The 15,817-nt window shown below is 25.0% G+C and overlaps 2 protein-coding genes across 2 annotated transcripts; one reads left to right on the forward strand and one right to left on the reverse strand.

Moving 5' to 3' along the window:
* Window positions 1-7,320: 7,320 nt before the first annotated feature.
* On the reverse strand, window positions 7,321-8,703 carry LOC132931807 (dynein light chain Tctex-type 1-like). The gene is made up of 3 exons (XM_060997824.1): window positions 8,541-8,703; window positions 8,018-8,183; window positions 7,321-7,907 (listed from the first exon to the last, which is right to left on the reverse strand). Exons 1-3 carry the CDS (start codon window positions 8,559-8,561, stop codon window positions 7,759-7,761), a joined length of 336 nt encoding a protein of 111 aa, XP_060853807.1. The 5' UTR covers window positions 8,562-8,703; the 3' UTR covers window positions 7,321-7,758.
* A 119-nt stretch (window positions 8,704-8,822) lies between these two features.
* LOC132917920 (large ribosomal subunit protein uL29m) lies at window positions 8,823-11,376 on the forward strand. Its single transcript, XM_060978916.1, has 6 exons — window positions 8,823-9,036; window positions 9,194-9,346; window positions 9,713-9,809; window positions 9,876-9,993; window positions 10,242-10,401; window positions 11,128-11,376. The coding sequence occupies exons 1-6, from the start codon at window positions 8,963-8,965 to the stop codon at window positions 11,264-11,266; spliced, it is 741 nt and encodes a 246-aa protein (XP_060834899.1). The 5' UTR covers window positions 8,823-8,962; the 3' UTR covers window positions 11,267-11,376.
* Window positions 11,377-15,817: the final 4,441 nt, after the last annotated feature.

Genomic DNA, 15,817 nt, shown 5'->3' on the forward strand with positions numbered 1-15,817 from the left:
ATTTATGCTGTTTTGATATATAATAAAATAATAATATATTAATATATTTAATCTGCCCATTTCAATTATCTGGTTCAAATACAGGATGAATATAACTAGTATTTGAACCAAATAATTATTAATTTAATAAAAAATAAAAAAATACCATCTTAATCGAAAAAATCTTAAAGATTAATTTAAAAATTATTGGCTAAATAATTTTAATTCATTTTTAATTAATTGTTTAGTAATTGCAAACATGAATATTCGATGAAAATGTCAAGTCTCAACTGTTAGATATTCATTTTTGAGTAAGTACAAAAAAATTCGATTTTGTACCCCAGTATACCAACTATAAATTTAATTTTTTACAAGTTACAATAATATTTTAATTTTTTTTAAATTAAAGGTGCATATTATAATTTTAAATAACAAAAAAATTAGAAATATACATTGATTAAATATTGTAATAATATATTTTGTGGTACCTGGTGGATCACATGGGGATGATTTTTATCTATAGTAATGTAAGAAGGTGGTAAAAAAATATATCCTCAATAGATACGTCACAACTGTTATAGTAAGTCAACTCAAATAATGTAAGTAAGTAATGTAGGATGTTGTACGTTGTACTTTTTTTTTTATTAACGTGCTCAATTCTTCAGATTTACCTAGGAATCCTATGATTATGTGAATTATGTGAATTATGTGAAAAACATCTGGAACCGTTTTAGATTCTGAGATGAGGAATGAATGTATTGATTTTACCAAGACGTGTTTTTGTGTGGCCGTGTGAGTGGTGTGTGTATTTATGTAGTGTAATAAGTGTATTATCAATTACCATCTACATTCTACAGGATAAATAATTTCAAAAATGCTTCGATCTTTTACATTGAAAATAATTTCTGATAGTAAATTAGATTTAATTTGTACATTTTATAGGCCAGAATAAGGTAATACTGTAATAGCTTAAAATAATTAATCTATATATTTTTAAAATATTATTTCATATAGTAAAATTCATAATACATGTGAAAGTGTTGTCCCACAAATAATGCTTTTGAATTATAACAAAATAATATTAATATCATGGTTATTCTTCGTATAAATACCTATATGTAATTTCATCAAATTTTAACAAATCGCCTATGTAAAAATAAAAATTATACATTTTTAAGTGTTTTGTTTCAATATGATTTAAGTACTTACATTTTTTTCATATCTTAGATATGAATATTTAAAATGTTATGAATTTTTAATAACAAAATACTTTAAGAATGTTGACCAGTGGTGGTTAAATGATTTTGTCATGGTAGGGGAGGGGGTGTGGCGTAAAAAATAAAACAAAATATAATACATTAACATTATAGTACAATATAGTTATATACATTTAATTGTTATAAATATTAAAGACAAAAAGTCATGGGCGGGATCTATCCCCCTCCCCCTTCCACGTTTGATCACCCACGGAATGTTCATAATTTTGAGAAATTTTGTCAACATTTGAACTTCAAATAATATTTATAAATAAAAAAATTCAAGGCCATGTTTTATCTTGAATTTTTTTAAATAGCACTAATAACAACTATAAGGAACCTTGACACCTATATTATATACCAATATGTATTATATTTTCAAGCTTTTTAACGCTGAAAACTATTTTATCGATATTTATTAAAAAAAAAAACTATGAAAATATTATAAACATTTTATGAGAACTTAATGTCTTCATGTACCTACCTATCTATCTACATTTATTCGTTGTTTAATTCAATAGTATACACAAAATGTATACAATACAAAAAGAAAATCGTCGTTTGATGAACATTTTATCATAATTTATATTTCCAACACTCAAAATATGTATTCGTGGAATTAAGCTCAACTTTTTTTTTTTAATTCAACTATAAAAATATAAAAGAAATCTTGTATTACATTTTCAAACCTTATATATGTATATATGAATATTAAAAATTTGCATTTTTGGTCAAAATTCTAACTTAAAAAAAATATATAATTATGCATTTTAATAACTTTTTTATTTATATATTAACAACTTATCATGAAGAACTTTCCTGTCTTTCCTTTAAATTTACAAGCGTTTTAAATTTTGACAGAACAAAAATTGTTTTTTTGAAATGTTTAGAAAAAAAATTGAAAATGTTAAATAGTTATATATAAGTATATATATGAATCAATAATATATAAAATAAAATATTTTGAAAATATTATCATCTATAGAATATTCTAATATAAATATTTGGTGAAAATTATAAGTATTTAAGATTATCCTATTTGTTTTTGAGTCACAAGAAAAATAAACAGTTTTGCGTGAAAATTCTCATTTTTCCTTTAGTTTTTTTTTCGGTTATTTAGAACCAATTTTGATTTTTAAAATAAATAACTACCGTAGCTAGGTTGCTATTTAAAGATGCTATTTTTTGTATTTAAAATGATTGTAAAAGTTACAAATATTTGCAAATAATTATGTAATTAACTATGTATTATAAAATGTTTAATTTTTATGTTAATAATACTTGAAAGTTTAATTTATGGTATATTAATTAGTTATTATTATACGGAATCCAAAAACTAAAACATTTTTAATCACAATTTGTTTTAGTGTATATATAATATATATTTGAAATTACAATTTAGATAAAATTATTAGTGGAAATTTAAAACTAATAACTATTATATACATAAGTTATTTTCTAAACATTTTAATTATTTTTAAGTTATTATACATTTATACCACGAATCTAATCATAAGTTTCTACGGTAAAATCATGTTGGCGTATAATAATGAATTACAAAAATATGTGATATTACATTACATATAAGTATGCTTAATACTTTATAATAAAAATTATATTATAATATATATATATATATATATATATATACGAGCAGTTTGTTTTCCACAAAAAATAATTTAACACCATAATATAACTATTGACTAGTAATAAATTAAATTAGAATAATAGGAATACGAATATATCATAAAATATAGCCAATATAAGTTCTTAGTATTATATGAACTGACAGACAGTTTTCGCTCAGAATCGTTTATAAAATATCGTTTATAATCGTTTGCAATGATTTATCATTGAATTCAAATTTAATACTATACAAACAGTATAAAACTAACACATATTCATATGATTACTGATGATTGATGAATTATAGTGAATGAATGACGAGTTTATTATATATCTTACTTTCCCACTTTATTTTATTATCAAATTTTAATAATATTGATTAAATTACTAGCATAATATACCTTATATACCTTAATACCTTATCTTTATACTACCTACATTATTATTCAGGACGTCAAATCATCAAACCTTTGGAACCTTTTCCTCCAATAAAAATTTAAATATAAGATAATTTTTATTTTATGACATTTGACTTGATGGTGTAAGGACTTTATCACTTTGATACCTGTTCCTATACCTATTTATTATTTATTATTTATTTAAATATGTCAATGCCATGATATCAAATATTATTACTCATAATCTTACAGTACCTAATAAAATTAATCATAGTATGACTATATACCGTGACGTTTTATTATTCTACTATACCTATATTTATGAAGATATAGTATTCTGTGGTCAGAGGTTAATCTGGCAGCCATATTTAAAATGAGCATCATGAACAATATTAATTGGTTTATCATATTACATTATTACTCATTATAACTGTGATTATATATTACTAATCTATATTAGTACTTAGACACCTGGTTATTTAGTTATATTTTAAATACTTAAAAATTCGTTATGTCAGTTTCATACATGCATTTGAATTTGGTTGTTCTAATAGAGGTGGCCGGTGGGCAAGACTGAAATACCTTTGTTATATGTTTTTCCTTTAGTTTGTATTCATTTATTTGGTCAAATTTATTGGATATCCATTATAATTTATAAGTTATTAGAATTACCTATAATAAATATAAATTTCCTCAGTGCTCTGAACGATAAAAACAGTAGATATAATATTATATGAATGAACTATATTTGCTATTCTCAGTCTCACAGAAACAATTTTATTCCTAACTTCCTAAGAAGATACCATACGACTTGTAGTGCCCATTTCACTGAAAATGACCTTGCCCGGACCAAATATTAATTTATCGAGATATACTATTAATTTTTTACCTAGATCTTTATTTATAATATTCAGTGTATGATAAATATTATTTTATAAAAATAAAATCATTATTAGCTTATAAATATTTAAAAAAACCTTATAATTTATAAGACTTCATAGGCGGTGAAACACGATTGCGTACGATTTTTATCTGCAACTTTGAAGCACTGTTGTCATTTGATTTGAACTAATAGAACGTACAAAATTTAAAATTACTCCGAAAGTTTTCATCGAACTTAAAACGCTCAATTTCATAGCTCCCATCTTTCTGGAAACATGTACGAAAATGCAATCAGTATTTAAAGGTCTGATTAAAAAAAATGGAAAATGCTGATTTAAGTGGAACAAAAGAAACCATAAAAAAATATAATAAATACAAAATTAATAAAAATATTATAAAATTTGTCAAAAATTATAGTTACCTATTTAAATTCAAAGTATAAAATTTTTAATTAAATACACTTAGAATTCATTACTTTAATCTTTTATTAATTTTAATTTTAATTTTGACTTATAAGTCATTTTTTCAAAATTAAATTTTTACTGATCACAAATAAAAACTTAAATGTGGCAACGTTGCACAGCAAATCGTACGCAATCGTTTGATTTTTGCGGTAAATATTAAAGTTAATTGTTTAACGTACGCAATCATGTTCTCAAAAAGATTCATCTTACGGAATCGTGTGGTACCCTTCATATAGGGACAGACATGGGTAAATATAACAAACAATATGGCTGTTAATGGGTGCGGATATCAGTCAGCTATATGTATTATTGTAATAATACGTTTTGTGAATAATTTTTAATTTATGTATTTACCTTTCCGCTTCCACTCCATATAAAATAAAAATAATTTTATTGATTAACCCAACATATTTGAATATACGACTATTACGAGTTATGACTTAATTAATTCAGTAAAATCTTGACAAATTCAATAATGAAATCAGCTGTAAATAAGAAATGAAAATAAAACAAAACTATTTTATTTAATAACAAGATTATGTTAATCAATATAATATATTTAATAATAAATGAGCATCAAAACTTATTTTATTTAATTTTTCATTGTACTTATCACACTATAAAGTTATTAATTGTACATTTTTTTTTGTATACTGTATTATGTATTTGTTTAGTAATTTTCAATTTTTAAATACTAATGCAGGATTCGTGGTTGGTTGCATAAAAAATTGATTAATTTAATGAATTTAAAAAAACTAATAGATTCATTATGATTCATGGACTATTATTAAATCATGTTTGACAGAATAAGGGACCAATAGCTCACTATTGATTATCACTATTAAAGATTTAGTAATTGTTCATGCAACCTGAAATAAAAGTTTCAAACTTTCAATTAATTTTCAATTGTCACAAGATGTTTAATATTAATATAATAATAATATAAAATTGTATTCTGTGCTGGAATTAGTGGAATTGCTTTCTGTGGTCACCAATAAGAAAGTGAATTTACGCAGGCGTGAATCTAGAATTCTAAATTTAAGGGAGGGAGAAGGGCTACATTTTTTTCAGTAAAAAATATAATTATAATTTTAGTTAGTACATAATTACTGTGACAAGACACCCCACATTAGGGGGGGGGTAGTCTCGATTTTTAAGTTGTCTTGTTTTTGTCCCACTTTCATAAAAATTATTTTTAATGATAAAAAAATATTTAGGTATATCTTTTTTATAAATTGTTTATGACTGTATTCATTTTGTACTTAGTTGTATAATTATAATTAGTTTATGAGCAATTTATTATCTAAGTAAAAATGTATTATTGTTAATATTATAAAAGAAAAAGTACCTATATTAACTATACCTATTTCAAATGTTGTTCTACTAATATTAGAGAAAAGTAAAATGTTTTTATTCAATAGTTCTGACTGTGAGTGCTCTACTTTTGACAAAAAATGTAGGTAGGTCACACTAGTCACACTATATGTGATTTGTCTATACATTATAGATTATTTTAGTTTAATTTTTTTCACGATTTAAATTCCTTATGAATCTGAGAAGTCTACTGAGTCATGCATAGAGTTAGATTGCATTATTTAAATTAAAGGATTAACATTTGTGTTGAGTTTAATTTTTAATCTGGAATCATTTATAATAAAGTCTTGTAAGTTCAGAAATAGTATTAAATACTACAGTGGACACTGCTTATTAGACTCAAAATAGTCTGTAACATATCCAAATACATTATAATAAATTCAGTTGTAAAACTCACCACTTTGTTTATAAGACTTAAATTTTATGAAAAAAAAAAAATAGTAGAAAATAAACATTTTTGGTTAAAAATTTAGAAATGAATTGATTTTCAAAAATTACATATAACAATTGTCATATATGTTGGTTATTACTGGTTTCAATTCAATTTTTATAATGTGTGTATACTGTATATACAACACATTTTATTGCATTTCATATTTATCAGTTTATCACAAGTATCTCATATTAGAAAATGATTCAAAACAAACTAAAATAACAATTTTTTTCATAAATAATAAGTATGTACATCCATAAATTATAATTTTTAATTAATATGTACTTAATCATTTTTATAATACCTAATATAATTTAAATATTTTCATTTATTCATTAATAATTTGTAATATATAATATTAAAGTAGATTAAAATAAAATTCATAAAATATGTATACCAATAGATTCATTCGGTTATAAGACTCACTATGTGCTGGTCCCAAAGTGAATCTTATAAGCGCTGTCCACTGTATAGGGGGCACCCAAAATAATACATAAAATGGTGAAATTTTGAAATGTATGGATAAAATTTGGAGTTATAGAATTTATAATTGGTTAAAAAGCTTAAAAAATTAAACAGCAATTAATAAAATTAATAATTTTTGTTATCAAAGGTTTTAAAAAGATTTTGAAATTTGAATTGATCAAACCTAAATTTCATAGTTTAGCTTTTTGAATAATTGTAATGGCCAATGGGTATTACCGTTTTGCTAGATTTTCAGAAACCAAAACTTGATGTTAGTAATTTGGTAGGTATCTATGCCATCACTAAAATGCAAATCATCGACCATTGAAAAATGACTACTTGTATAATAGTATTGTCATGATTCTGTTATTTACAATTAAACAATTAATTGTAGTTACAAATGAGAGCCTTGATTTAGGGTACCTAGCCAAAAAAAAAAAATGTATTGTAAATATAAAATATAATATAATACAAAATGTATTCTTAGTTTAACGTAAATTGCAATCAATTTACCAGAACAATAATGATATATTACATTTTACATGATCGTTGACATAAAATACATTTTAAAATTAAAGTACAAAATATTTAAATGCTATAAATAACAATTTTTATTGATGCATTGTTATTTAAGTAACTATTAATGTTGAAACAACCAATATCAATTTTTACAATACATAAATTAAATCTAAATTAGTATTCTAATAAAGATGAATTGCAAAAAATCAAAAATAATTCTACTGTTATCTGTTGGTAATAGCAAAACCAAAAATATGAAAATTATTTTCTTGTTTCATGCAAAATACATTAAAAAAAGATATTCTAATACTTAATGATATAAATATATTTCTAGACTTGTACAAAATTGTATTTTACTATATTCATATAGCTAGGCCAAAAACAGTTACAATAACATATATAGTTTTGTTTTCCCATCTAACTGTACAACTACCATCTGTTGAATTATCCCAAAAACACGAACTTGCTGAATGAAGACCAGCTCCAATTTTTTGCATGATAGCACATGTTACTAAAAAAAAAATTATCTTTAAGTATAATAGTATAATAGTTGTTAAATATATTACAACAGATAAAAATTAAACATTATAAGCATAAATAATGATAATATTTCTATTTTACCTATATATTTAAAAGGTTTAGCCAATTTAGAAAGTTTCGTAAGACAGTTTTCAACCACAGAATCTGTCCATTTATTTACCATATTTTGTTGGTATAATTGACTGCCAATTGAATGTTCAATTGATTCCTTAATAATGTCACTAACTTCGTCCACCACAAAAAGTGTCTAAAATAAATAATATAAGTTATCAATAATATACTGCAACATTTAATTATAATTATGGGTAGAACATTGAAGTTAAAAAGTAACTAGTTCTTCAATAAACCATTTTTTATGACTAATTCAATACATTCAATAATTATCTAAACACATTAAACTGTTCAAAATATAGTTCAATTAATTTCAGTAAAAAATATTCCATTGCATTATGTTTATTGCAGGATTAACTAACTAAGTTAGTTAATCATGGTTTATTGTTTGTTAATAACGTGAAATAAATATCATAATTATTTTATTTATCATAAATTACGCTTTGAAAATTTACCAATAGATAAAACAACAATAAAAATAAATGACTTTTACCCCTTCATTGACATCAACCATAGTTTTTATAAAAATTGAATAAACAAATATTTTTTAATTGTTAATTTATAATATAGGTAGATTATATCATATTATGATTGGTTTTATATTCACAAAATCATAAAAGTTCACGTTCAAAAACAAATTTGAATTTGAAATTATATCAGTTTCATATTATTATCAATATACTATTTTTTATCTCTACGGTTATTATCACGGATATAGATACTATATATAGTATCTATATCCGTGGTTATTATCTAAATATTTGATAATTATATCATACTATGATGTAGAGAAGATATCAACTTTTTTGCATCGTGCTATCGCTTAATTGTTTTTAAGTATACTCAATGCTACTATATTATACCGTATTATACAGTTTGCTGTTCTTATTACAAGAGTTGTAAAATTATATAACTATGGCTTTTCGAATTTTATCGAAATGTCGTATATTCCAAAATATATCAAACACGACATTACACACTAATATAAGGTATAATAATTAGTATAAAATATTTATGAAATTAATTAATTAACTTATAATCTATTATTAAATGTTTTGAACAATTTATGTAATTCATTTAGTAGACCTAACTATAATCTAAATTATAAATACACCAGTTATTATTTTAAATAAATGATAATTTTAGATCAAATGGTGTTCATATTTCAACTGTTCATCGTGATCTAATGGAATTTTTTGATGATAAAAAGAATTGGGCTGTTGAACATATAAAAGTTGGGAGATCGTGGACAAAGGATGAGTTGCGCATTAAAAGCAATCAAGATTTACATAAACTTTGGTAAAAAAACTAATTGTTTATATTCATGTATTCAAAATACATGATTTTTATTTGATACACTAAGAAAATTAACTATTGTCTATTGTTTTATGCAATTATGAAGTATAATATGATTTTATTGATTAATTGTATGTTAAACCATGCATTTTAACTATTTTAAATATTTTATGCTATAATTTCTCAAATTTCTTTTTTTCCTATGGTAATGATAATACTATTGACAGTTTCAAGTTACCTATAATATTATATTTGATGTTACATTATAATATATTATGTTATAATTTAAGTTAATAATCTGTAAAAGTATGTAGTTATGTTTAACTATGTTATCCTTTAGTCTTATTATTTTTCTTTTATATTGTGCAGGTATGTGTTACTGAAAGAACGCAATATGTTGTTAACAATGGAACATGAATGCAAAGCTCAAATTGAATTATTCCCAAATCCAGAACGTATTGATAAGGTATTCTTTAACTATATTAATATAATTATTTATTTGTTTTAACATTTTTATTTATATTATTGTAAGGTTGAAGAAAGTATGAATAATCTTGAAACTGTTGTACGTGAACGTAATGAAGCTTATTACAAATTAGAAGTAGGAGAATCTGCAGAAAGACCTGGACAATTAGTTACTAATTTATTGGGTAAATTATTACTTTAAAAAAATAAATTATACTCTGAAAAACTAATAAGTTAAAAAAAAGTTTTTGATTGATCTATGTGTTATTTTTGTATAATAATTAATTTTTAATAATATTTTATTTGCTTAGTTTAAATCTTGGTTGAAAAATAATTTAGGTTGTATTTATCAATAACCAATGACCATGTAAAACAAAATTTAAGCATGTTTATAATGTTTGTAAAATTGATACTAAATTGATTATAATTTCAGGGTTGAACTTTTTTTATCGTAAATTTGAACATTTAATTCCAAAATTTTTGAATAAAAAATGGAGAAATAAACATACATTTAATATCGTTAATGGAAACATTGAAAAATTCCAAAGGTTATATAGAGAAAAATTACATAACGCTAATAGAAAAAGTAGAAAGTAAGTACTTAATAGTAAATTATTAAATAATTAATAATAATTAAAATAAACACGCTTATTTAAAAATAATAAACCTAAGTCTCATGCTTAAGATTCTTCACACAATTTTATGTCTAGTATTTTCTTCTCTTTAATTGATTGAAAAATAAGTTTTGATGATATTTAATGAACTCAATATTTTTAGAAAGTTTCAATTATAATTATCTTATTATACTAGGAATAATTATGCTTAATGGAGACATGGAGTCATACATCTTTATAGAGTACTGAAAAATGTGTATTATTACTATTTTTAATATTCAGAAGGATATTCTTTCATTTTATATTATATAGTAGAGTGTCAATTATATAACCTTTATTTCGGTTTACACTCAAATTAAACTCAAAGATCAATAATATTATATACTGATACTATTATTACTTATTATTCTTATTATTTTATTACTACAAGTTACTTAAATGTTGAAAATCGATAAAATAATTTAAAAAATATTTTTTTTTTTTTTTACTATTCATCATTGTTTGAATTATTTAGTCCCATTTAATGAGGATCTTCTCTGTAACTTTATTTATTTCCGTAAACTATGTATATAAATGAATATAAGATAATTCTAATTTTTTAGCAAATTTGATTATAATTTATTAAAAATAATAATGAAATTCTTAAATAAATTATTTTTCCATTGATTTAATGTAATATTTATGTATATATTTTTTTTTTTTAAGTCGTGATCGTAACCATGTGATGCATCTGATGAAACGATATCCAAATTTGGACATGGATGCTGTCAAACAACAATATCCTTCAGTAGACATTGAAAAAATAAAAAATTATCATAAAGTCCGAGGACATTATGTGCCTTAAAAAAATATATATAACAAATAATGTATTTCATAACTTGAATATGTTAACTAAGTTAATAAAGTAATCCAATTTTGTGTGTTCAATTAAAACACAAATGTTTATTATTATTATTAATAGCTTTTTCGTTTGAATACGATAGATAGATAGATAATAGCTATATATATATATATATATAGTGAAATACTATTGTTTTATGTAATATCTGAATATGTGATTGAAGTATTTTTACTAGTTCAAAAAATATGAAACGATAAAATGAAAAATATTTTATTTATATTTTATAGTTAGGTAAATAAATATTCTATGTAATGTAATACAATGTTAAAATTATGTTTATTTACTCATTTCAAATTATGAAGTAGTAAGCCTATAAATTTACTATTTGATTAGAAACTACATAAATTACAACAGTTTTCCTTCAGTTCTAAATGATATACCAATTGTATATTTCCTAAGTCTTAGTGAAAACTTTTTTATCTCATTAAATCATGTTCCTGTTGTAGTTAAAAGCAGTAATACTGGTAATAAGACAGAAAAGCAATGAATAAAAAAAAGACACAAAATAAGCTATATATACACAGAGTGACTCTTTGTGTACTATAAATAAGTATAATTTATATTCATCAACCAAGAATGTGTAAGGTATCTCAATAATATACCTACATGACCTATACCACTTTTTTAATATTTCAAATTAAATCCTACAAGAAATTTTTAAAATAATAAAAAGCTGTTGTTCTTTCCATTTGACCGTCCAGGCATATGCTCGCGAACCACGGTAAACTCATTGGCATACTTACCAAAATAATGATAAATATTTAATATGTTAATAAACATTCATTTAGTTCCTAAACATAATTGATTTTACCAATTATTCAATAATATAGACATAAACCACTAGGTATTATAGATATGAATTTATAATGATCGTATGTGGTATATATGACAGTCATGTAAAAATAATTAAAATCATTTATATGCCTTGATAAACAAAGCAGGAATACAATTGCAACTAATATTATATATAAATAATATACATTAGAAACATAGAAATCTAACACTTTCGAACACTTTATACATTATATATATATATTATATTAATAAATATAAAATGAAAAGCAACTGCAAACGTTAAAAACGCTCTTGTATATTGTATACCTTATAAAATAATAAGCTGAGATATTATGTTCAAAATCATAATGTTTTATAATTAATTCAAATTGTACACACAGTCAGTCGAGTCCGTGCACAGGCCTATCCTGTTCATTTTCAAATTTCCGCCTTCATGCCGTTCGCCGAGTATAGAATGGACCATGCTAAATTATTGCTTTTACCATAATCGCACTAATCGCAGTAACAGTAAATGTTAATGTTGCACAGCAGACCACCATTCTTTCAGGCTTGAGGCTTCGGTACCGGTTATTAAGTATAGTTCCCCGCCAGGAAAGAACTGTCGGGCTATTTTTTGTCTGAATAAATATCGTCATACTATTTTGTGAAACCGTTGCATTTGTTTGGTATTTTTGAATTGCGTGTAATGCCTTACGATTATATACAACCATTACGTTAAATCGCGAACGATCGATGGTTATAGAATATATTATATTATGCGCTTCATCACAGCAGTACAGCACGGACACGAAGGATGCCAGTGATGCCACTCCAAACTTACTGTAGATGTAAGAAATCGGAAACGGTGCATAAACTTCACCTTTATGGCGAGATCACCTGCACGCTGCACATAAATTTCCGAAGACAACTGCGAAAGACTTCCTGAAGGTTTCAGGGAATCGGGGATAATCCATGTTTATTGTTCGCGGATAATGTACGACGACAGGCGAGAACCTCGGCGGGTTGGCGGGTATAGTGGCGGAATTATGTGAAAACGCCAAGTTCTCAGCCGGTACTTAATACGATTGACCAACCAGTTTAGGGCCCGGAGACCATTGAACATCTTCGACGTCCGAAACTATTAATGTACAATATTATTATGGTCGACTTGACGCTGGCGGCTGGCCGTGAATTTCTATAACGTACCTACAAATCTACAAAAGTACAAAATTGAATACAAAATTAATCGTTATCTATGTGTTGTTATTTTTTTTGTTGATTTTTATATGAACGTATTATAGGTACCTAATATTAAAAGATTACCGATGACCGTAATGATTTTAAAATTTAAAGTATACCAATGAGAAAATCTAGGATTATTTCTGAGACAAAAATTTAAACAAAAACATTATTTGAATTATATACGCTAACATTGACTAAAAATGAAAAAAAATTAGTAGGTAATTATTACTAGTAAGTTATTATTATATAATATGTATATACTTAACTACCTTTATTGTATATTGTCAAAAAAAGTTCATCAAATTTTATAATATTATTATTTAATTGAAATTCTATGTAAAACTGTAAAATACATTCACTTGATTACCTTAAATTAAAATCGTTTTATTTAATATTCATAGTGCCATCTTCTCTTGTGATTTGGTAACATTTTAAAAAAAATATTTCAATCTAGAAACATCAGTTTCTATGCATGCGTTTTTAAAAAAAATAATAGAAAAATCAAAAATAAAGTTTAAGTTGTTCATGTAAGTCATAGAATAATAATATACGTAAGTGCATGATAAATAAAGATAAACTTGTAGGTGGTAATATAGGTACACGGCATGTAATTCGGACAGACTTCTCGAAGAGGCGGCATGCAATTCGGACAGACCTCTCTAAGAGGCAGCATGCAATTTGGACATTCCAATTTATGTTTACTTTTTTGGCACGCAATTCGTATGCACCGCTTAAAGTGACTTGTTTACTCGTGTAAGTACCTAGAAAACAATTTTTCTTCATATACCGGGCGAATCCGTATAATATACGTGAATTCAATATAATATAATATTATATGTAATATCAAATCGTCGTTGTTGATCCCATAAAAGAGATTACCTTTACTGTAGCTATATATTAATTGTCCGTGAAACGGTTTTTATTAATTTTCAATTACGATTTACGGCATAAAAGCGTAGACGTCGTAATCCTATATTATTGGCACATCCTGAATCATCGTGGACACCTCATTTGATTCCTGTAGATGAAATAATTCAAACCCACACATACACATGATATGTAGTAGGTAAACCGTGGAACAAATTATATTATACAACTGTGGTGGAATAAGACGGTAACATAACCGTCTATTTGACATCCGTTGAGGACACAGTGTATGGGATTCTCATAACAATGGAAAGCGCCGGCGTCGGACAAGAAGAAAGATCGTATATTGAACAATTGGTACATGAAGTTTTAGTATTGGGTATGAGTAACGTTACGCTAGACCAGTTGACTATACAGGACGTCACGACACCCGCGGATACCATCAGGCAGGAGTCAAGTATCGTTAGCGCCGTTGTGCCGGACCAGTTGACTATAGGAGACGTCACGACACCCGCGGTGACTACGCAGGATACTGGTATCGTTTCCGGAGACGAGTTACCCACAACGGCGGTGGTGGAACAGCCATTGTCATGGTCGTCCCGGAGAGCGACGAAGACGTCGCAATGTCATCTGTCAACGGAGGAGCTATAGTGACGTCCTATAGTCAATTGGTTCGGTGCAACCTAGAAAAACTTGGAGGTCGATCGCAATCTAATTAAAGTTGACCACCCCTGTTATATGATATAAGTATGTTTACACTATAGAGTATAGTGTATAGACTATAGTATAATAAGGTCCATTGCTTTCATAGATATAATAAGGCGTTATAAAGGTACATCTCTAGTGATCTAGTTATACTATTTATACATTAATAACCTAGGCTGTTTTATATATGTGTGATTTACCCATAGGCTATATTATGATCTATTATCTATATATTATTATTATTTATTAATAATGATCCACAACCAATATATTATATACAATAATACCTATATATACTATATAGGTATGCAAGTATGTTGGTACTTACCTACTGTAAATACAGTTCTACACATACAAATAAAAGTTATAACTTATAATTAATTAGAGGTTCCCAAAAATCTTATTAGGTGTGTCAAAAAAAAAAAAAAAATAAAACAAAATCTCTAATGGGTAAACTATTATTTATTATATAGGTAGTATATATATATTAAATCATGCATAATGCATAAATAGACATTTAAATCTACGTGTATGTACTAAGTAAAAATATATTAATTTATTCAATACTGTTTATAGTAAAACATGCTACATTATTGCTATCTATTGTTTTCATAGCACTTTATGAATTGTCTTCAATACTTTTTAAGAGGAATGACTGACCTTTATAGTTATATTCTGTGTTATGTCCGTTACAGGTATTATGTTGGTATAGGTACTTACATAATGTCACTCAAACTCAACTCCTAGAGTCGAATAACCCATAATAGCTATTAGCTATACACGTTTAAAGAAACCTATAGGTTTTTATCTATAGATTTACAATAGTAAATAGGTACTAATAAACATTGTATTAAGTTGCACTAACCTAATGTAACGTATACAGTATTTGTATTGGCGTATTGTTAA

Source organism: Rhopalosiphum padi, chromosome 1 (genome assembly GCF_020882245.1).
Source record: "Rhopalosiphum padi isolate XX-2018 chromosome 1, ASM2088224v1, whole genome shotgun sequence".
NCBI lineage: Eukaryota > Metazoa > Arthropoda > Insecta > Hemiptera > Aphididae > Rhopalosiphum > Rhopalosiphum padi.